The 24106-nt window shown below is 46.0% G+C and overlaps 1 protein-coding gene and 1 pseudogene across 1 annotated transcript; one reads left to right on the forward strand and one right to left on the reverse strand.

The window, feature by feature from the left end:
* The first annotated feature begins 457 nt into the window (after positions 1-457).
* LOC115205397 (pre-mRNA-splicing factor RBM22-like) lies at positions 458-12560 on the forward strand (annotated as a pseudogene).
* On the reverse strand, positions 12463-22431 carry myoz3a (myozenin 3a). Its single transcript, XM_029771346.1, has 6 exons — positions 22280-22431; positions 21641-21725; positions 19697-19854; positions 18494-18644; positions 15232-15406; positions 12463-13107 (listed from the first exon to the last, which is right to left on the reverse strand). Exons 2-6 carry the CDS (start codon positions 21714-21716, stop codon positions 12921-12923), a joined length of 747 nt encoding a protein of 248 aa, XP_029627206.1. The 5' UTR covers positions 21717-21725; positions 22280-22431; the 3' UTR covers positions 12463-12920.
* Positions 22432-24106: the final 1675 nt, after the last annotated feature.

The following is a 24106-nucleotide window of genomic DNA, read 5'->3' on the forward strand; positions in this document are numbered from 1 at the left end:
GCCTCCATGTCTATCTCAGCCCAACCTCCTGCCTCTGTCGAGGTAAGTGTGGCACTGTCAAGCACAAGGCTCCAGCCCTATTCTAATCCCTGTCTGTGGTTCTCAACAGAAAGCCTCCTCCACGACTTTAAATACATATTAGGGGATTAGGCCTCCATTAGTGTTGATCCCTAATCTGAAACATCCTCCAACCAACGCTCCAATGTGCTAATTGGGGTTTTCCACCCCCTGGCTCACAGGGCCCTGCTGCAAATAGCATGGTGCAGAGTAAACCGTCACATACTAGTTAAGGCAAGAAGTTTGATCAGAATAAATACACACACATGCAAGCTCACAGGCACTTCTTCAATTCATTCCAGATGTCCATTAATAAAGTTGCATAATGATTAATGAGTATCGTACAAGGCTTTGTGTTGCATTGTGGAATGTGACTTTATTTTCGTGGCGTTGCATGCGCAGTGGGGTTGTTTTTTTCCCCTGCAACAAGTAAAAATGGCGACATCCTCAGGAGCTGACATAATAGGGAAGACGCGGTACGTGTTAAATCGTGGAGTTAAACGAATAGTGTGTATGTTAACCTGGAAAATGAGTGTACATGAAAGTATAAACTAAAGGCGTAATTAATTTCAGTATGCCAGTACTTCGATATGTGGATGAAGATTTGTTAGCAAAGGCTAGCTAGCAAACGTTAGTATTTCAACAACAAAAAATTATACACTTAATGTAGAAGTTTTGCACAGATCCATAAATTGTGTGCATGCACTTGACGAACTACACTTCCTCCACAGTTAAGCTTTTAAAAGTTTTTTTTTTAATGTAACCTTTTAGTTAAGTTTATGCACGCATAGATGGCAAATTAGCACAGGTGTCAGCCAGTCTTGCTTCTGTAAACATTAGGGATGCAGGAAAAATCGGTACAGTTGCATATCATATTGTATCGTTTGATTAATATCGCAATATTATTTTTGCGCTAGTTGACTGTACCTGCACCAAAACTCCAGTATTCCCCCCCATAGATTGTTATGCATCTTCTTTTTAAATAGGGAGCCAATTTGTTTTCTGCACCTTTTATTTCCATGACTGATCGAAGCTTGTTTCTCATGGCTCTCTCTTGTCCCTCTGCAGCATACATATAGTGAGCAATATGTTTGGAACATCAAATCGCAATAAAATCAGAGTATCGAATCTCATAAACGACTGTGAGAATCGCAATACATAGCCAATCAGCACCTAAGTATCGTGAGAACATCGTATGGTGATTTCCATGGCAATTCCCAACCCTATTAAACAAGCGATGTAACGTGGAGATATGTCTGCGGGGAACCCTAGCCCAATAAAGATGTAGTAATTTAACATTTTGTTTTTTAAAAACTATTTATTGCTCTTATGAAAGATAAGTTACTTATTTTCCCCAAAGCAATTAGCGTTTATGAATGGGTTATGTTTGGCTTAGCAAAGAGAATTTACGATCAACCTTAACTTGGTGATACTTCCTCAATTACCAAAAGGTTCATACCGAAGACAAGCAATGTCCATGTCTAGTTGCAGGGGGTTCGTTTAAGGAATAAGGCCCGAGGGGATGTGGAATATGGACAATATACCACGGCTAAGGGCTGTTCTTATGCAGGACGCAACACGGAGTGCCTGGGTACAGCCCTTAGCCGTGGTATATTGTCCATATTCCACAAACCCCAAAGGTGCCTTATTGCTATTATAAACTGGTTACCAACATAATGACAAGAGTCAAAAAAAAAAAAAAAACATACCCATGGTATATGGTCTGATATGCCACGGCTTTCAGCCAATCAGCATTCCGGGCTCAAACCACCCAGTTTATAATTTAATTTATAAACTGGCTAGTTTGGGTCCTGGATGCTGATTAGCTGAAAGCTGTGGTATATCAGACAATCTACCACAGGTATGATGCTAAACTAATTGTTTACTGTTCTAATTATGTTGGTAACCTGTTTTGTAATATGAATATGGCACCTCAGGGGTTTGTGGTATATGGCCAATATACCACGGCTAATGGCTGTTCTTAGGCGTGACGCAGCACAGAGTATACCACACCTCCTTGGGCCTTATTGCTTCATTAGAAAATGCTCCGTTATGACATTCATTTTTTACTCAATGAAGTAATCCAACAATGTGTACAACTCCATCTTGTCTACTTCAAATCTTCTCTCATTGATGGTTGTCACGAGTTACCACCAGGGGTGAAAGTAGATTTTAATTTCTTCCTGCTACGGGACCTCCTATGTGTGCATGCACCAAAAATGTTTCTGAGCCTAATCATAGAATGATGTTATATAATCCCTATTAATTCAATAAGATCTCTGTGGGCCTGGTTGTAAACATTTGTCATTTAACTTACATTTTTTTTACCTTTTATTGTGGCAAAAACACAACCAGTCATGATGTTTTCATCTGATTGTCAAACTCACTTTAAAGGGCTCTTTTACTAGGCTACCTGCACAGCTTCATCCACTTGCAACATATTTCCAGCCTCAAAGAGACATCTGTTACACAAAACACCAAAAAGTTCCATGACATTCGGTGGTTGTCATTAGGCCAGAATTAATGCGACCTCTGCTGTCCGTGCGCCTCTAGGTATCGGGCCCTTATCTACTCCTTGGCAAAATGTCAGTGTTCTCGTCGAACCACATTGTAGGCTATACCACCCGTTTTCAAGTCCATTCGCACATTCTTCATGCCTCGCATGCAGTAAAGATAAATAATGGTGTTATAGCCTACAGTTTTCTTGATATTTTGTTGTATTTATTGTGATGGGCTCATGTTTTACCGGTACGGCGTACCCCCGCTACTGTGGTTGTCACAAAGTAATAATTGGCTATAATGTACAAATTCATACCAATTAGATTTTTGTCTTAATATAAGGTTAGGCATAGTGTTAGCATCGTACTTAGGGTTAGGTTTAAAATCAGATTTTAAGAAGATAAATTGTAAAAAAAATTAATAATAATAAACTAGTTGGGGGTTAGCCATACTTTTGACTGTGGCTGTGGTAACTAGTTTTCCTTCATATTTGCGTATGTTGTAGCTTAGACCCTAGTCTGAGGTTTTTGTGTTGTGCCACCATCGGTTGACACAAAGAATTTATGCAAATTTACATTTACATTCAGTACCAGTCAAAAGTTTGGACACACCTACTCATTCCAGGGTTTTTCTTTATTTTTACTATTTTCTACATTGTAGAAAAGTAGTGAAGACATCAAAACGATGAAATAACACATATGGAATCATGTAGTAACCAAAAAAGTGTTAAACAAATCAAAATATATTTTATGTCTGAGATTCTTCAAAGTAGCCAAACCAGATGGGATGGCATATTTAGGCTTTCTGGTGAGGTGGTTGATATTGAAGACCTGAAGGTTAGTAGTTGGACTGAAACCAACTTCCTACAAATGGTAGAGTAGGCACTATTAAGTTGCTTCACCAATCACAGGGCCAGAGTACACACGGTTAGGGTTACATAAAGAGAGGTGTGGCTTGGGACCAGAGAAACCACCAGAGGATGTTATAATGATAAAATGGTATTGCTGCGTGTTGGTTGCATTTATGTTTTACTCAACCTGCATATCTTCCTTCTCCAGGATTTCCAAATTCTGTGTCAGACATGTTTGGGGGAAAATCCATACATCTGCATAGTGAGTAGTTTAACTTTGTCTTGATTTGGCTAAATATTTTAGCTGCTAGTTTGCGTCTGTCATTTATACTGAACTAAAATATAAACGCAACATGTAAAGTGTTGGTCCCAAGTTTCACGAGCTGAAATAAAAGATCCAGAAATGTTCCATACTCACAAAAAGCTTTTCTCTCAAATTTTGTGCGCAAATTTGTTTACATCCCTGTTAGTGAGCATTTCTCCTTTGCCATGGTAATCCATCCACCTGACAGATTGAACAGCATGATCATTACACAGTGCACCTTGTGATGGAGACAGTAAAAGACCACTCTAAAATGTGCCGTTTTGTCACAACACAATGCCACAGATGCCTTAAGTTTTGAGGGAGCGTGCAATTGTCATGCTGACTGCAGGAATGTCCACCAGAGCGGTTGCTCTGGTGGAATCTGCCTCCAACGCCGTTATCGAGAATTTTGCAGTACGTCCAACCGGCCTCACCAACTGCAGACAATGTGAAACCACGCCAGCCCAGGACCTCCACATCCAGTTTCTTCACCTGCAGGATCTTCTGAGACTAGCCACCAAGACAGCTGATGAAACTGGGTTTGTACAACCTAAGAATTTCTGCACAAACTGTCAGAAATCGCCTCAGGGAAGCTCATCTGCGTGCTCGTCGTCCTCATCAGGGTCTTGACCTGACTGCAGTTTGACGTCGTGACTGACTTCAGTGGGCAAATGCTCCCCTTCGATGGTCACTGGCACACTTGAGTGTGCTCTTCATAGATGAATCATGGTTTCAACTGTAACGGGCAAATGGCGTCGTGTGGGCGAGCGTTTTGCTGATGTCAATGTTGTGAACAGAGTGCCCCATGGTGGCTGTGGGGTTATGGTATGGGCAGGCATACGCTATGGACGACGAACACAATTGCATTTTATCGATGGCAATTTGAATGCACAGAGATACCGTGGCGAGATCCTGAGGCCCATTGTGGTACCATTCATCTGCCGCCAACACTTCATGTTTCAGCATGATAATGCACGACCCCAAGTCGCAAGGATCTGTACACAAATAATGCCACTTTAATAATGTTTACATTTCCTACATTACTCATCTCATGTATATACTGTATTTTAAACCATCTATTGCATCTTGCCTATGCCGCACAGCCATCGCGCATCTATATATTTATATGTGCATATTCTTATTCCATCCACTTACATTGTGTGGGTATAAGGTAGTTGTTGTGAATTTATTAGATTACTTGTTAGATATTACTGCATTGTCGGAAGGAGAAGCACAAGCATTTCGCTACACTCGCATAACCATCTGCTAACCGTGTGTATGTGATTTTGTTATTTGTTTAGGTATCTGTGACCAAGAGATGCATCTGTATCCCAGTCATGTTGTATCCATATATTAGTGCCTAATTCATTTATTTCAATCGACTGATTTTCTTATATGAACTGTAACTCAGTAAAATCTTTGAAATTGTTCCGTTTATATTTTTATTCAGTGTATGATTCAAGAGAAGTGACTGGCCTGGTATTAGGAGTGTGCTTCACTTGGATTCTGTTTGGTTTATATCAAGCTTCAGAAGCCTACATTTTATGCTTGTTTCTTTGACAGAACAAAGAGAAGTATGCGGAAGAATGCAAGGTAAGATACCATTTTGTTGGTCCTTTTAATTCCTAGATCCAAAGACATTAGAATAGTACATTTTCTTCATCCAAACTAATGAACATCTCTCACCTCCTTCCTTAGATATGTGCCAGTCCCTTCACTGTGTTCCCGCTGGTATCCAGGAACGAGGATGTGCTTCAAGAAGACAGAGGTGGGTCAGACCTGCAGCAAGATGGTCTGTCAGACCTGGAGTATGGTATGTCATAGATGTCTTACCTACACCACCTTAATACCTTTTCAAGCCATGTCTACTTTGTCTTGACCAGAGCTGCCTGTAGCCAAATCAAAGATTTGAAGACACCGGGCTGGACATGAAGGATGACGTGCCGAAGTCAGACGTAAACAAGGAGTACTACAAACAATATGGGGAGAGACGTATGGAGGGGGAGAGGAGGCTGCAGCCTTGTTATTTCTGTGATCGCAAATTCAACAGCCAGTGTTTTCCCCTGTTATCTCCCCGACTCCCTGTGCCCTCAGATAGGGAACTCTGACGGGACACGGTCGGTGGGTCTCCTGGGTAAGGCCCCCTGCTCCAGTGAGATGCTGCTGAAGCTGGCCCTACTACAAGAGGAATGAATAGACCCCACATCTGCTCCTTCTGGGTGAAGGGAAGAGTGCAAGAGAGGAGTGTCCCTACATGTGAGAATGCCATTAAACGATAGCTCTATCTCTTTTTAAGCGCTACAGTTGGGTATTGTTTATACATTCCAATGACTGACTACAGCCCTGGCTGTCTCCTGTCTGTAGGACTTGTAATGATGCTGAAATTTCACTTGGTGGTACTGTTGAGCAATAAATCAACCTGCATTGACTAGGGACAACTCTTCCTTCCCGCTCTCTCTCTACAACCCCAGGCACGAGAGGCCCACAGACGATCCCCTGGCAGACTAGAACATTATGGACCATTACTATGGTATCAACGACCCTGTGGGTGACAAGCTGCTGATACGAGCCTCCACCATGCCCCAACTGGATACGCCCGAGGATAAGACCATCACCACACTCGACGTAGGGGGGCTTCCAAAATATCAGACAAGGATCATTTTTGGGGGCAGTTTCAACGATCTGTGACAGATTGTTGTGGTGTGCTCCTACTGGAATCGCTTCTACCATTTTGGGGAGATCTGACCACCACCATCATCCAGAAGCAGCAGTGTGCCTTCATCCAGTTTGCCACATGGCAGGCGGCTGAGCTCGCCGCTTAGAAGTCCTTCAACAAGCTCATTATCAACCATGGATTCAGGCTCACCGTCAAGTGGGGCAGGTAAGAGATCAAGGGTTACGAGGAGAGGAACAGAAAGTACTGCATGTCCCTCCTTTCTAACCAGATGGGGACAACCCTGTAGATGTAGCAGAGTGTAAGACTTGTTGACTTATTGGGTATTTGGGCTCCATGTGACAGTCACCCAAGTAATCCTGTACTGTAATGAGTTGTGACTGGCCAGGTCCCAGGCAGCCAGAGGGAAGGAGGCCATCAAGGATGGGGTCAGTGAGATAGGAACCAAACTGGACCCTGTACCAGGACTGCCTGGAGGTGAATGTCTGATTTCTGGGATGCAATGAGAGGGTGTGTGCGTGTGTGTGTGTGTATGAGCCTGTGAATGTGCAAGTCTAAGTCTGACTGTCTTCTCTCTCCCACCTGCTCTACTAATGACTTCAACCTGGAGCTGGTACCTCTCCTAATGTCATGAGCCTCTCCCTACCTCCTGGTACCTCTCCTAATGTCATGAACCTCTCCCTACCTCCTGGTACCTCTCCTAATGTCATGAACCTCTCCCTACCTCCTGGTACCTCTCCTAATGTCATGAACCTCTCCCTACCTCCCGGAGCCTCTCCTAATGTCATGAACCTCTCCCTACCTCCTGGTACCTCTCCTAATGTCATGAACCTCTCCCTACCTCCCGGTACCTCTCCTAATGTCATGAACCTCTCCCTACCTCCCGGAGCCTCTCCTAATGTCATGAACCTCTCCCTACCTCCTGGTACCTCTCCTAAAGTCATGAACCTCTCCCTACCTCCCGGTACCTCTCCTAATGTCATGAACCTCTCCCTACCTCCCGGAGCCTCTCCTAATGTCATGAACCTCTCCCTACCTCCTGGTACCTCTCCTAATGTCATGAACCTCTCCCTGCCTCCGGGTACCTCTCCTAATGTCATGAACCTCTCCCTACCTCCTGGTACCTCTCCTAATGTCATGAACCTCTCCCTACCTCCTGGTACCTCTCCTAATGTCATGAACCTCTCCCTACCTCCCGGAGCCTCTCCTAATGTCATGAACCTCTCCCTACCTCCCGGTACCTCTCCTAATGTCATGAGCCTCTCCCTATCTCCAGGTACCTCTCCTAATGTCATGAACCTCTCCCTACCTCCCGGTACCTCTCCTAATGTCATGAACCTCTCCCTACCTCCTGGTACCTCTCCTAATGTCATGAACCTCTCCCTACCTCCCGGTACCTCTCCTAATGTCATGAACCTCTCCCTACCTCCTGGTAACTCTCCTAATGTCATGAACCTCTCCCTACCTCCCGGTACCTCTCCTAATGTCATGAACCTCTCCCTACCTCCCGGTACCTCTCCTAATGTCATGAACCTCTCCCTACCTCCCGGTACCTCTCCTAATGTCATGAACCTCTCCCTACCTCCTGGTACCTCCCCTAATGTCATGAACCTCTCCCTACCTCCTGGTACCTCTCCTAATGTCATGAAACTCTCCCTACCTCCTGGTACCTCTCCTAATGTCATGAACCTCTCCCTACCTCCTTGTACCTCTCCTAATGTCATGAATGTCTCCCTACCTCCCGGTACCTCTCCTAAAGTCATGAACCTCTCCCTACCTCCTGGTACCTCTCCTAATGTCATGAACCTCTCCCTACCTCCTGGTACCTCTCCTAATGTCATGAACCTCTCCCTGCCTCCCGGTACCTCTCCTAATGTCATGAACCTCTCCCTACCTCCTGGTACCTCTCCTAATGTCATGAACCTCTCCCTGCCTCCCGGTACCTCTCCTAATGTCATGAACCTCTCCCTACCTCCCGGAGCCTCTCCTAATGTCATGAACCTCTCCCTACCTCCTGGTACCTCTCCTAATGTCATGAACCTCTCCCTACCTCCAGGTACCTCTCCTAATGTCATGAACCTCTCCCTACCTCCCGGTACCTCTCCTAATGTCATGAACCTCTCCCTACCTCCTGGTACCTCTCCTAATGTCATGAACCTCTCCCTACCTCCTGGTACCTCTCCTAATGTCATGAACCTCTCCCTACCTCCCGGTACCTCTCCTAATGTCATGGATCTCTCCCTACCTCCCGGTACCTCTCCTAATGTCATGAACCTCTCCCTACCTCCTGGTACCTCTCCTAAAGTCATGAACCTCTCCCTACCTACTGGTACCTCTCCTAATGTCATGAACCTCTCCCTACCTCCTGGTACCTCTCCTAAAGTCATGAACCTCTCCCTACCTCCTGGTACCTCTCCTAAAGTCATGAACCTCTCCCTACCTCCTGGTACCTCTCCTAATGTCATGAACCTCTCCCTACCTCCCGGTACCTCTCCTAATATCATGAACCTCTCCCTACCTCCTGGTACCTCTCCTAATGTCATGAACCTTTCCCTACCTCCCGGTACCTCTCCTAATGTCATGAACCTCTCCCTACCTCCTGGTACCTCTCCTAATGTCATGAACCTCTCCCTACCTCCTGGTACCTCTACTAATGTCATGAACCTCTCCCTACCTCCTGGTACCTCTCCTAATGTCATGAAACTCTCCCTACCTCCCGGTACCTCTCCTAATGTCATGAACCTCTCCCTACCTCCTGGTACCTCTCCTAATGTCATGAACCTCTCCCTACCTCCTGGTACCTCTCCTAATGTCATGAACCTCTCCCTACCTCCCGGTACCTCTCCTAATGTCATGAACCTCTCCCTACCTCCTGGTACCTCTCCTAAAGTCATGAACCTCTCCCTACCTCCTGGTACCTCTCCTAATGTCATGAACCTCTCCCTACCTCCCGGTACCTCTCCTAATGTCATGAACCTCTCCCTACCTCCCGGTACCTCTCCTAATGTCATGAACCTCTCCCTACCTCCTGGTACCTCTCCTAATGTCATGAACCTCTCCCTACCTCCTGGGACCTCTACTAATGTCATGAACCTCTCCCTACCTCCTGGTACCTCTCCTAATGTCATGAACCTCTCCCTACCTCCCGGTACCTCTCCTAATGTCATGAACCTCTCCCTACCTCCTGGTACCTCTCCTAATGTCATGAACCTCTCCCTACCTCCTGGTACCTCTCCTAATGTCATGAACCTCTCCCTACCTCCTGGTACCTCTCCTAATGTCATGAACCTCTCCCTACCTCCCTGGTACCTCTCCTAATGTCATGAACCTCTCCCTACCTCCTGGTACCTCTCCTAATGTCATGAACCTCTCCCTACCTCCCTGGTACCTCTCCTAATGTCATGAACCTCTCCCTACCTCCCGGTACCTCTCCTAATGTCATGAACCTCTCCCTACCTCCCGGTACCTCTCCTAATGTCATGAACCTCTCCCTACCTCCCGGTACCTCTCCTAATGTCATGAACCTCTCCCTACCTCCCGGTACCTCTCCTAATGTCATGAACCTCTCCCTACCTCCAGGTACCTCTCCTAATGTCATGAACCTCTCCCTACCTCCCGGTACCTCTCCTAATGTCATGAACCTCTCCCTACCTCCTGGTACCTCTCCTAATGTCATGAACCTCTCCCTACCTCCTGGTACCTCTCCTAATGTCATGAACCTCTCCCTACCTCCCGGTACCTCTCCTAATGTCATGAACCTCTCCCTACCTCCCGGTACCTCTCCTAATGTCATGAACCTCTCCCTACCTCCTGGTACCTCTCCTAAAGTCATGAACCTCTCCCTACCTCCCGGTACCTCTCCTAATGTCATGAACCTCTCCCTACCTACTGGTACCTCTCCTAATGTCATGAACCTCTCCCTACCTCCTGGTACCTCTCCTAAAGTCATGAACCTCTCCCTACCTCCTGGTACCTCTCCTAAAGTCATGAACCTCTCCCTACCTCCTGGTACCTCTCCTAATGTCATGAACCTCTCCCTACCTCCCGGTACCTCTCCTAATATCATGAACCTCTCCCTACCTCCTGGTACCTCTCCTAATGTCATGAACCTCTCCCTACCTCCCGGTACCTCTCCTAATGTCATGAACCTCTCCCTACCTCCTGGTACCTCTCCTAATGTCATGAACCTCTCCCTACCTCCTGGTACCTCTACTAATGTCATGAACCTCTCCCTACCTCCTGGTACCTCTCCTAATGTCATGAACCTCTCCCTACCTCCCGGTACCTCTCCTAATGTCATGAACCTCTCCCTACCTCCTGGTACCTCTCCTAATGTCATGAACCTCTCCCTACCTCCTGGTACCTCTCCTAATGTCATGAACCTCTCCCTACCTCCCGGTACCTCTCCTAATGTCATGAACCTCTCCCTACCTCCTGGTACCTCTCCTAAAGTCATGAACCTCTCCCTACCTCCTGGTACCTCTCCTAATGTCATGAACCTCTCCCTACCTCCCGGTACCTCTCCTAATGTCATGAACCTCTCCCTACCTCCCGGTACCTCTCCTAATGTCATGAACCTCTCCCTACCTCCCGGTACCTCTCCTAATGTCATGAACCTCTCCCTACCTCCCGGTACCTCTCCTAATGTCATGAACCTCTCCCTACCTCCCGGTACCTCTCCTAATGTCATGAACCTCTCCCTACCTCCCGGTACCTCTCCTAATGTCATGAACCTCTCCCTACCTCCTGGTACCTCTCCTAATGTTATGAACCTCTCCCTACCTCCCGGTACCTCTCCTAATGTCATGAACCTCTCCCTACCTCCCGGAGCCTCTCCTAATGTCATGAACCTCTCCCTACCTCCTGGTACCTCCAGGTACCAGTCTCACCTTTCTCCTGTGATGATTAGGGGAAACAGCTGGCCATACTTGTGCTATATCACTGAGCTACCTCTGTGTTGACCCTGCTGTGTGTCTGTTGTGCTATATCACTGAGCTACCTCTGTGTTGACCCTGCTGTGTGTCTGTTGTGCTATATCACTGAGCTACCTCTGTGTTGACCCTGCTGTGTGTCTGTTGTGCTATATCACTGAGCTACCTCTGTGTTGACCCTGCTGTGTGTCTATTGTGCTATATCACTGAGCTACCTCTGTGTTGACCCTGCTGTGTGTCTGTTGTGCTATATCACTGAGCTACCCCTGTGTTGAATGTGCTGTGTGTCTGTTGTGCTATATCACTGAGCTACCTCTGTGGTGACCCTGCTGTGTGTCTGTTGTGCTATATCACTGAGCTACCCCTGTGTTGAATGTGCTGTGTGTCTGTTGTGCTATATCACTGAGCTACCTCTGTGTTGACCCTGCTGTGTGTCTGTTGTGCGTATCTTTTCTCCCCTTCAGGTTTTGGTGGTCATATGTTTCACATGGGTTCCATGGGTCCCCCTCCTCCCCCTTCATGGGTATGAGATCCCCAGGACACATCCACTACCCTTCCCAGGACCTCCAGCACATGGGAGCCCATGCTGCCCGTCACGGCGACTAGTTGCCATGTCGGTACTTCGCTATGCCAAACAGCTCTGTGGTCGAGAGAATTGCTCTGGGCAGACATTTCCCTTAGGCACAGATCTAGGATCAGTTTACCTTCCCCCAATCCTCGCCATAGTAATTAGGGGAAAAAACACCGAACTGACCTGGGATCTGCTTCCTGGGGCAACGTCATCATCCTACGTCTTGAGGTTCACAGGGGTGTTACAAAATGTCTGCCCACTCACTCAGTTTAACCATATCTCAGCAGTGGATTTGAGTTAACAGCAAACAACTAAAGGTGTGAAATCAAATCCAACTCAATCTGGGAATTTGGTATCATAAGTGCATTCTTTTAAGTTTTAAGGGCTACTGTGTTTTGTGCGTGGTGGTGCATAATGTAATCTGTATACCCACCCATCATGGATCAGTGTATTTGGTGTACATCAGAAGAGTTGTTGAAATGTGCCAAGCATCCTACAGAGTTGATCTCTTGACAGGAACATTTTTAGATTCTCGTTCATATTATGGATTTGTTTCTCATTTTGATACAATTTTCTTTTCCCACAACATGATTAAGTTTATTATTGTAATGTTTCACTTATGTTGTCCGCTTATGCCATTAAAACAAGTACTCTATCATTTACATTTACATTAATCAAGATCACACTGTGTCCTTTATAAACGGGAGGGGGGGGGATGAGTGAACGGGGGATGGGAAGGGAGGTAAGTGGGGGAGTGAGGATGGGTAAGAGGGCGTTAAGATGAAAGAAAGGGGGAGTGACTCAATAACAGGGATCACTCGAGTTCCAAGTTGCCCCTAACCACAGATCTACCCTTATCCTAACCATTAAACAGATGAAAATATCTGTATTTAGGGGCAACTTCTTCCTAATCCGGATAGGTCATCTTTGAATCCAGAGGGATGAGGATGGGTAAAAAGAGCAGATTAATGTTTCAGTTTTTTGGCCTGTGATGTCACATGAAGTTTGAAGGACGTAGGTGAGCAGTGGGCCAATCACAGGTCGGTGGATTCAGGGTAGTAGTCGTGACCCCATCCCCGTGGTGCTCTGTTGAAGTTGGGCCGTTTACACATGCGGTCCAGGGTCATACCAGGGAGGTGCTGCGAGTCCAACAGCTCGAACCCCATCACTGGGATCACCCTCTTACTCTGCTGCTGTGGGCCTCCAAAAGGTGTGGCCGCTCTGAGAGAAAGAGGGATGAATGTGTTATAAGTGAGTATATATTTGAGGAAGGGAATGACTCGGTATATCCAAGCTTACATAACCTTAAATACATTCGCAGGGTACCAGATCTTTCTCACTGAACAGTCTGATCTAAAATACCGTAATTTCCGGACTATAAGCCGCAACCTTTTTCTCACGCTTTGAACCTCGTGGCTTAAACAATGACGCAGCTAATATATGGATTGTTCCCGCTTTCAATTTTTTTTGAAAGGAGATGACTTCAGTGGTTTCAGTGCACAGGAGGAGGAAGATGGTGACCAATGACTTTCTTGGTAGGCTACTGTTTACTGCTATTTTTTAATTTTTTATTACAAGCCATGTTTCCTTAAAGCCTATTTATTTTTGTTACAAGCCGTGTTTCGTTAAAGCCTATTTATTTTTGTTACAAGCCGTGTTTCGTTAAAGCCTGTGTAAAGTTAATTTGTTTCAATGTACCGGTAGGCACCTGCGGCTTATAGACATGTGCGGCTTATTTATGTTCAAAATATTTTTTTTTTTAATTCAGTGTGTGCGGCTTATATTCAGGTGCGCTCAAAAGTCCGGAAATTACGGTAGAAGCTTTTAGATTGTTATGTGATGCCCAATCATCCACACAGCTCTCTAATGACCCTGCCTGGCCTGGACAGCCCCCTAATGACCCTGCCTGGCCCGGACAGCTCTCTAATGACCCTGCCTGGCCCGGACAGCTCTCTAATGACCCTGCCTGGCCCCGACAGCTCTCTAATGACCCTGCCTGGCCCGGACAGCTCTCTAATGACCCTGCCTGGCCCGGACAGCTCTCTAATGACCCTGCCTGGCCCCGACAGCTCTCTAATGACCCTGCCTGGCCCGGACAGCTCTCTAATGACCCTGCCTGGCCCGGACAGCTCTCTAATGACCCTGCCTGGCCCGGACAGCTCTCTAATGACCCTGCCTGGCCCGGACAGCTCTCTAATGACCCTGCCTGGCCCGGACAGCTCTCTAATGACCCTGCCTGGCCTGGACAGCCCCCTAATGACCCTGCCTGGCCCGGACAGCTCTCTAATGACCCTGCCTGACCCGGACAGCTCTCTAATGACCCTGCCTGGTCCGGACAGCTCTCTAATGACCCTACCTAGCCCGGACAGCTCTCTAATGACCCTGCCTGGCCCGGACAGCTCTCTAATGACCCTACCTGGCTCGGACAGCTCTCTAATGACCCTGCCTGGCCCGGACAGCTCTCTAATGACCCTACCTGGCTCGGACAGCTCTCTAATGACCCTGCCTGGCCCGGACAGCTCTCTAATGACCCTACATGGCACGGACAGCTCTCCAATGACCCTGCCTGGCCTGGACAGCTCTCTAATGACTCTGCCTGGCCTGGACTAGTGACATTTTAGGTCGGAAATAATTCAGGAATCATTTGACTATAGATGGAGTGCTCTTCTTCCCTGTTGGCCCACACAGTTTGTGTGACTCAGACTTACTTTAGACTAGACTCAATTAAACCCACATACCTCGTTAATTAAAGGAGTAAACCAATCCATCCATGTGCGCTTCAGTTACTGAATGAGTGGCACCACATGAGTGGCAGTGCACTAATGAAGTGTGACGTTTAGCCTTTATTCTGGGAGTTGCCTCACACTGCGTGTGCCAGGGTAAGAGGAGCCCCTTCGTGCACCACCGGTCTTTAAGGGGCTGACTCTTCCCCTTCTTTCTGGAGCCTGCTTTAAAATAGCCAGATGCCTGACAGTCACAGTCCCAGTCCAAGGAGGTGCGAGCCAGAGGCGGGATAACTTTTCAAAGGGAGTGGAAACATGGACGGGCGCCGAGAGAAGCTAATTCGAGATAATTGCTTCGGTCATCTGCGGATTTATTTGAAGATAGGGGTTTGAAGATTGGTTGTCTTTCCATAGAAAACAATGCATTATATTGTCCTGCCTTTGAAGTGTGAAGTCGTCAGAGGTCCTTTACTCTAGCCTAATTGTTGTCAGGGTTACATCTCAAGTTAGCGGGCTGGGTCTCTACGTTTGATCTAGCTGCACCTTTTGTTGTCAGGGTTACATCTCTAGTTGGCGGGCTGTAGTGTGGCCCCCTGAGGGTTAGTGAGGTGGTGAGACTGACCTGTTGAAGCACCTGTAGTTGGCAGGCAGTAGTGTGGCCCCCTGTGGGAGCTGGGTGCTGAGAGTCAAAAGGAGCTTGTCACTGTCACCCAGGGCTTCCCTCCAGGGGGAACAGTAGGACCTGGTTGTCAGGTTGAACTTTTCATGGGGGATCTCCTTCAGGGGGCTCCCGTAGCCTGATGTGAGAGGTCAAAGGTCAGACAAGGCTCAGACAGTCCCGGAAAGCACTTAGGGCATACACATCCACATAGACTTGTCTAATCTGATGTCGGTCCTGGCTGCAATAACAAGTGTTAAACTTGGTGTCAATCTAGCACAACAAACAAGCGGGTTGTCAAAGATTAACCTAGTGTCAGGACAAGACATTGTTACCCTCACTAACCTAGTGTCAGGACATGGTTACCCTGACTAACCTAGTGTCAGGTCAGCACATGGTTACCCTGACTAACCTAGTGTCAGGTCAGGACATGATTACCCTGACTAACCTATTGTCAGGTCAGGACATGGATACCCTGACTAACCTAGTGTCAGATCAGGACATGGTTACCCTGACTAACATAGTGTCAGGACAAGACATTGTTACCCTCACTAACCTAGTGTCAGATCAGGACATGGATACCCTGACTAACCTAGTGTTAGGTTAGGACATGGTTACCCTGACTAACCTAGTGTCAGATCAGGACATGATTACCCTGACTAACCTAGTGTCAGATCAGGACATGATTACCCTGACTAACCTAGTGTCAGATCAGGACATGGATACCCTGACTAACCTAGTGTCAGGTCAGGACATGGTTACCCTGACTAACCTAGTGTCAGGACATGGTTACCCTGACTAACCTAGTGTCAGATCAGGACATGGTTACCCTGACTAACCTAGTGTCAGGTCAGGACATGATTACCCTGACTAACATAGTGTCAGGTCAGGACATGGTTATCTGACTAACCTAGTGTCAGGTCAGGACATGGTTACCCTGACTAACCTAGTGTCAGATCAGGACATGGATACCCTGACTAACCTAGTGTCAGGACATGGTTACCCTGACTAACCTAGTGTCAGATCAGGACATGGTTACCCTGACTAACCTAGTGTCAGGTCAGGACATGGATACCCTGTCTAACCTAGTGTCAGGTCAGGACATGGTTACCCTGACTAACCTAGTGTCAGGTCAGGACATGGTTACCCTGACTAACCTAGTGTCAGGTCAGGACATGGTTACCCTGACTAACCTAGTGTCAGGTCAGGACATGGTTACCCTGACTAACCTAGTGTTAGGTTAGGACATGGTTACCCTGACTAACCTAGTGTCAGGTCAGGACATGGTTACCCTGACTAACCTAGTGTCAGGTCAGGACATGGTTACCTTGACTAACCTAGTGTCAGGTCAGGACATGGTTACCCTGACTAACCTAGTGTCAGGTCAGGACATGGATACCCTGACTAACCTAGTGTTAGGTTAGGACATGGTTACCCTGACTAACCTAGTGTCAGGTCAGGACATGGTTACCCTGACTAACCTAGTGTCAGGTCAGGACATGGTTACCCTGACTAACCTAGTGTCAGGTCAGGACATGGTTACCCTGACTAACCTAGTGTCAGGTCAGGACATGGATACCCAGACTAACCTAGTGTCAGGTCAGGACATGGTTACCCTGACTAACCTAGTGTCAGGTCAGGACATGATTACCCTGACTAACCTAGTGTCAGATCAGGACATGGTTACCCTGACTAACCTAGTGTCAGGTCAGGACATGATTACCCTGACTAACCTAGTGTCAGATCAGGACATGGTTACCCTGACTAACCTAGTGTCAGGTCAGGACATGATTACCCTGACTAACCTAGTGTCAGATCAGGACATGGTTACCCTGACTAACCTAGTGTCAGGTCAGGACATGATTACCCTGACTAACCTAGTGTCAGATCAGGACATGGTTACCCTGACTAACCTAGTGTCAGGTCAGGACATGATTACCCTGACTAACCTAGTGTCAGATCAGGACATGGTTACCCTGACTAACCTAGTGTCAGGTCAGGACATGATTACCCTGACTAACTTAGTGTCAGATCAGGACATGGTTACCCTGACTAACCTAGTGTCAGGTCAGGACATGGTTACCCTGACTAACCTAGTGTCAGGTCAGGACATGGTTACCCTGACTAACCTAGTGTCAGATCAGGACATGGTTACCCTGACTAACCTAGTGTCAGGTCAGGACATGATTACCCTGACTAACCTAGTGTCAGATCAGGACATGGTTACCCTGACTAACCTAGTGTCAGGTCAGGACATGATTACCCTGACTAACCTAGTGTCAGGACAGGACATGGATACCCTGATGCACTGAACCATAGCAGCCAGAATGTTATCAGATGTTGTCAAACACTGCTTTATAAACAAACTGTCAATCAAAAGAGTTGCCTCACATTGTCCTTCCTGCATACTCCTATAGCAGTTGTTCTGATATACCCACATGGGTGGTAAAACGGAAACTCAAACGGATATTTCACCCCGAAGTCAAAGTTGATCATTTCTGTACCTCAAAAGTCCTCTGAAGTAAAGCTGACCCCATATTCCAACCTCTGAATTAGGGGTGACCTAGTTCTGTAATCCCTCCTCTCAACTTCTGAATTAGGGGTGATCTAGTTCTGTTTACTAATCCCTCCTCTCAACTTCTGAATTAGGGGTGATCTAGTTCTGTTTACTAATCCCTCCTCTCAACTTCTGAATTAGGGGTGACCTAGTTCTCTTTACTAATCCCTCCTCTCAACTTCTGAATTAGGGGTGACCTAGTTCTGTTTTCTAATCCCCCCCTGTCAACCTCTGAATTAGAGGTGACCTAGTCCTGTTTACTAATTAATTCCTCTTGTCAATCTCTGAATTAGAGGTGACCTAGTCCTGTTTACTAATTAATCCCTCTTGTCAATCTCTGAATTAGAGGTGACCTAGTCCTGTTAACTAATCCCTCCTGTCAACCTCTGAATTATAGGTGACCTAGTACTGTTGACTAATCCTTCCTGTCAACCTCTGAATTAGAGATGACCTAGTCCTGTTTACTAATCTCCCCTGTCAACCTCTGAATTAGAGATGACCTAGTCCTGTTTACTAATGAATCCCTCTTGCCAATCTCTGAATTAGAGGTGACCTAGTGCTGGTAACTAATCCTTCCTGTCAACCTCTGAATTAGGGGTGACCTAGTCCTGTTTACTAATCCCTCATGTCAACCTCTGCCAACCTCTCCCCTCCAGTGTTGCCAGCTACCTGGGGCAATGACATTGGGGCTGCCCTTCTTGGCCACAGTTTTCTGTAGGGTGGTGATCAGGCTGTGTTTGCCAGGCATCATATATGCCTGGTTCTCCTTCCCCCCCTGGGGCTCTTCTACTGTCTGGGAAGGCATGGGCTCTGGAAGGCCCTGGACAGGGACAGAATCATTTACTGTGTTAGCGCCATGTCAACTCTGTATCTCTACTATTTCCTGTTGAGTACATTGTGTGAAAGCTGTACATGGATGGCAGGTGTAACACTGTTCAGTCTACTTGCTCTTATTGGTCTATGCCTAGCTGCTGACCTACTAGATGCATTGTCATGGGAATGTTTGTCCATTGGTCATTTTACCAATGTTTCTTATTTGTTCCAATAACCTTGTCCAAGTTGTCATCCTCAAAGGAACCGTGAGCGGGGACAGGCCAAGGTGTCCCTGCCTCATCAAACACAGCTGAGTAATAAATCCACCAGGCTAACAAGCTGTTATACTGCACGTCAGGGAGACAGGTCTGTGGGTCTAACAGGCTAACAAGCTGCTATACTGCACGTCAGGGAGACAGGTCTGCGGGACTAACAGGCTAACAAGCTGTTATACTGCACGTCAGGGAGACAGGTCTGGGGTCTAACAGGCTAACAAGCTGTTATACTGCACGTCAGGGAGACAGGTCTGTGGTCTAACAGGCTAACAAGCTGCTATACTGCATGTCAGGCTGACAGGTCTAACAGGCTAACAAGCTGCTATACTGCACGTCAGGGAGACAGGTCTGGGGTCTAACGGGCTAACAAGCTGCTGTACTGTACGTCAGGGAGACAGGTCTGGGGTCTAACAGGCTAACAAGCTGCTATACTGCACGTCAGGGAGACAGGTCTGCGGGTCTAACAGGATATCTCACTGGACATGTCTCTACCACAGGAAGTTGGCGGCACCTTAATTAGGGGAGGACTGGCTTGTGGTAATGGCTTGAGCGGAGTAGGTGGAATGGCATCAAATACATGGTTAAATGCCATTCCATTGGCTCCGTTTTAGCCATCAATATGAGCCCTTCTTCCCTCAGCAGCCTCCACTGGTCTCTACAGTATGGCCTTGTTGTTTTTCCATAGTTATAGAACATTGATTGAACATTTTGTTCTGCATTGAAATGGCATGGCATCTAGCGGAGAGATACAGGGCTGTGTGTGTGTATGTGTGTGTGTTCTTACATTGCCGTATAAGTCGTTGACTTGGTTCTCCAGAGTGAACCTCTCCACCCTCTTCAGTCTCTCCTGGAACATGCGGGAGCCACGGTTGGACTGAAGGTTCAACTCTTCCATCATCACATCCTTGGGTATACTGATCTTCTTCCCCAAGTTCAGACCTCCTGGTACACACACAACAGCACAGAATAAAGAGTATTATATATGACTTTCACTAGGTCTCAAAGTGCTTTCCATTGTATGGTAACTCACCCCATTTGGCACTAAATAATTAATCAGGGGAAGACAGACACAAACAGACAGACGCTTACAGAGACCAAGACACTGACAGCGACACAGACTCGGATCTGAGAATAGAATCTGATTTATCCGTTTGACTGGTACAATGGCACCTCCACCTGCTGGCCCGTGTCAGTCAGAGAAACCCTTGTGGATGACGCAACAGAGAGAGAGAACCCGGCTTCCCCCAGCAACAAGGGTTGCCTCAGGACTCATGCTCCCTGTAGTGTTCTGTATGTGGGATATTAAGGTCTATTCTTACTCTCAGCTCCAAACAATTCATTGAGGATCAACTGACCCGACCAAAATCATAACTCCAACTATCATATCATCACTAATCCACAAGCGTAGTGTTGAGTTTACTACTATGGGCCAAATGTATCACAGTACTACTCTATTGCACCTTTGGATTAGCCCTGAGAGTAGAAGGGTGTGTAATGTTTGTTGTGGTGCAGTGTTCGGTATATAAATAGGATGTTTGGAAGAAGCAGCTCTTATAGGAACTCTGTCTCTCCCTCTCTTTCCTCTCACTCTCTCAGTAAAGGGTTATGTGAATTCCTGCCTTATGCCAGTTGCGTTGTTGACAGGAGTTGCCTTTTGACGGGCCTGTATAAAACCCACCAGCCAGGGGTCGATCACATTATGCTGAGTCTGATGGGTCTGATGCCAACGCCTGTAACTGGTCAAGACCATCGGAAAACCAACAGACCCAGGCGGAATGCCTCCTGTAGAATGTTCCGCCCTCCGAGACTTCTAACTACAGAGTTCTACAGTATACGTCTTGAGTTCGGAGGTTTACTCCCCCACGTGCTCTTAGCTGAGGAGAATGCTTTGATGCTTTGCTATACTACTATAAGACTATAAGACCAGAGCTGTGATGACAGAGTCAATCCAGTTTATATTAATCTGTACTTATAAGTGTGAGTAATAACATGTCAAAATATGTAGCTAAGTGAGTAATAATTTCTTAACATATATCTAAGTTAGTGTTAAAACATGTGATTCATTTCCATTCTACAGTATATCCTATGCCTGTGTGTCTGAACGGTTTGCTGCTGGTGTCAAACCTAATGTCCCACCTCTGGAATTCAATGAAATGTATTCAATTCCATCTCTAGGCTGACAGACATTCAAACTCTGCTGTTCTCATAGCTTATTTCCCTCTCGGGAGGTCAATGAAGTATATTCAGTTGAATGTCCCATAGAATTAAATAGAATAGTAATTTAATATACAGTGGGATCCCAAATTATTGACACCCTTGATAAAGGTGAGTAATAATGACTGTATAAAATAAATAAATCAAATATTGAGCTATATTTTATGCTGAACAAATTGTGAAATTATATTATTTTATACTAATATAATTGCTCAGAGATTTAGTTTAACAAGAAATACAACATTTATCTCAAAACGGTATGGGTCAAAATTATTGACACCCCTAAAGATTTTTATGAATAAGGTAGTCAGTATTGCATTTGGTCCCATATTCCTAGCATGCAATGACTACACACTTGTTGGATGCATAAAGTCCCCTGTTATTGGTAATGGAGAGAGGTTAGCATGTCTTGGGGTATGGTATTTGACCCTATGTAACTTTGTCACTCTTCATCATGTTCCTTTTTATCAAGGGGTCAATCATTTTGCACCCCACTGTATCTCTAAGTTCTTACCTCGCCCGGCCTCTGAACACAAAGCCTTGGATTGCTGCATCCTCTGTTTGGCCAGGTCATCATACGCTGATTGCATTATCTTCCTCTGGTGGGGGACAGGTGGTGATGTGGATGGATTAAGAGAGGTTAGGTACTGGTTTAGAAATCCACTCACTCAAATTCACCATTTCAATATTTTACAAGATCAGTAGGCTACTGTTGATTAGGCAACAGTTTGTCACTCAAACACAAAAACATGCACATGCACATACACATGAATGAATCATAGTGTCATTTTAACAGATAAAAAAAGAATAATCTGTCATGTATGTAAACATGAATAGAACTCATTAATATGTTGTTTGAGCGTAATATATTCTCTCCATCTTATTTAGAAAGTCCCTTTGAGATGAGCTTGTTTTCTGGGATCCTGAACTCTGAACATCACATTGAGATGAGTGTTCCAGACATAACCCCATGCCTGCTCCCCCTCAGCTTGGCTGCTAGCTAGATAACCAATGAGATGTGTGAACACAGAGTAGTAACACCTGGTATGTAGATCTTCACCCCACAATGTGCTGGCCAGCAGCCAAGTTGGAGTAAAACCTTGTTGGATTCATAGCTCAACACCAGATCCTGCTGGCTGTGATTCAGTCTTACCTGTTTCGCCTGTCTCCTCTCACAGATTCAGCAGTAAAGGTGATGTGAAGTGATATGAGATGAGTATATCGCTGTGTGGTTTATCCTCCTGAATCCGGGATGCTTCCCTATCCCACTCTGACGCTTCTGATCTGCGAGGCAACAGTTTGTATACCAGTGATCCCTCGGTGCTTACCTCACTGGGTTATTTTAGCAGAGGGGTGAGAGAGCCAGGGGGAGAGGGGGCTGGATGGGAGGGGGGGTAAGGAGATGGGGTTGTAGGGGGATGAGAGGGGGGAGTAGGGGGTAAGGTTAAGGGTCTACATCTCTGCCCTCCTATGTCCCTGATAATAAAAATCTGATCCCCTCTGTGTGTGTGTGTGTGTGTGTGTGTGTGTGTGTGTGTGTGTGTGTGTGTGTGTGTGCTGAGAGAACAGCTGCTGACTCTGTGCAGACAGTGACACTGAGCCCTCAGAGACAGTGACCAAACATTCAGCTGCTCCTTGACATGACAAACAGATAGATACACACACACACACACACACACATACACACACACACACACACACACGCAGGATGACGTCAGAAAGATGCCCACCTGTGGTTCACAGTAATAGACGGCAGAATCTTTGAAGTGCCAGTCAAAGTAATGAGATCATTGGGGTGGAAAGGCCATAGGCGGGTCAAGGGTTAAAGGTCAAAGTGCCTGGCAGAGTTCTATTTTAACAACTGTGCGATTTGCCCTGACATACAGAAGACCGTTGATGCATTGTAGAGCTTGTGCTTCCATATTGATTTACTTACAAGTAGTGTTTTTCCACTCACTGCTGTCAACAATAAGTGCTCAGACATTTCATTTTCTCTAGCGTAACTGATCACCACCACTTGAGGTGATCGTCAAATAATTACGTATTGTTTTCATGTAAACCTTTTTACTCATTATTTTATAATATCTACTTTTCTAAAGCCGTAACGAATGCAATCCAAAGGTTGTTTTGAGACATTGATTAATGGCAGTTTTTCTTTGATATGGCTGTTTTCTCCATAACAGGCATGAGATTGCTTATGCATTGTCTCACCATTAGACAGGCTCTACAGTCCCCTCTCTGTCCTGACAGAAAACAGCCCAGTCATCCTGACTCATAGTGCCCACACAGAATTTGACAACTACTTAAACTACTGAAAATAGCCCAAATAAATCATATAGTCTAGAGTTTATGGGACAATGTAAAACCATGTAATTACACTGTACCTGCTAATTTAGCACCACTGAATGTAAAATGTGACACCTTTTGATTAGTGTATGTTTTTGAATAGATAAATATAATCTTTCTTGAAAGAGTAGACAGTGATACACCATTATCAAATTATTTTGCACAAAACATAGAGGGGCGGAAACCCACTTGACTTGTGTCTTCTGCTAGTGAGTGTTGGCCCCTATACAGGGAGTTGCTGTCAGCTGCAGGACCACCAGGAAGTGACAGCTGACAACAGGACAATTCTCATTGAAGCTCAAAGGTTTGTGTTATGAAGGTTCCTTTTAAACTGATTGTCTAGAGGATCTGTCGATGAAACAGTGGCTGCAAGAAGGAAAGGAAGGAAACAGGAAGTCTTCACAAGGTAGTGCTATAGACAACAAAAGATAATTAGACAGTGCCCTAAGAAAGTGTTTGTAAATGCAGTGTAAAGTCATACAGAGCAACGTCACACTGCTTTTAGACCTTGGTAACAAGGATTCAAAAAGGATTTGATTTTGAACAACTCATGAATCAAATGGACCAAACTGTATAAGGAACCCAGTCTTTGAGCTTGGGTTAACCCTAACTGAATCTGCTGTTGCAGGTGCAT

The sequence above is a fragment of the Salmo trutta genome, chromosome 13, assembly GCF_901001165.1.
Source record: "Salmo trutta chromosome 13, fSalTru1.1, whole genome shotgun sequence".
NCBI classification, from domain to species: Eukaryota; Metazoa; Chordata; class Actinopteri; order Salmoniformes; family Salmonidae; genus Salmo; species Salmo trutta.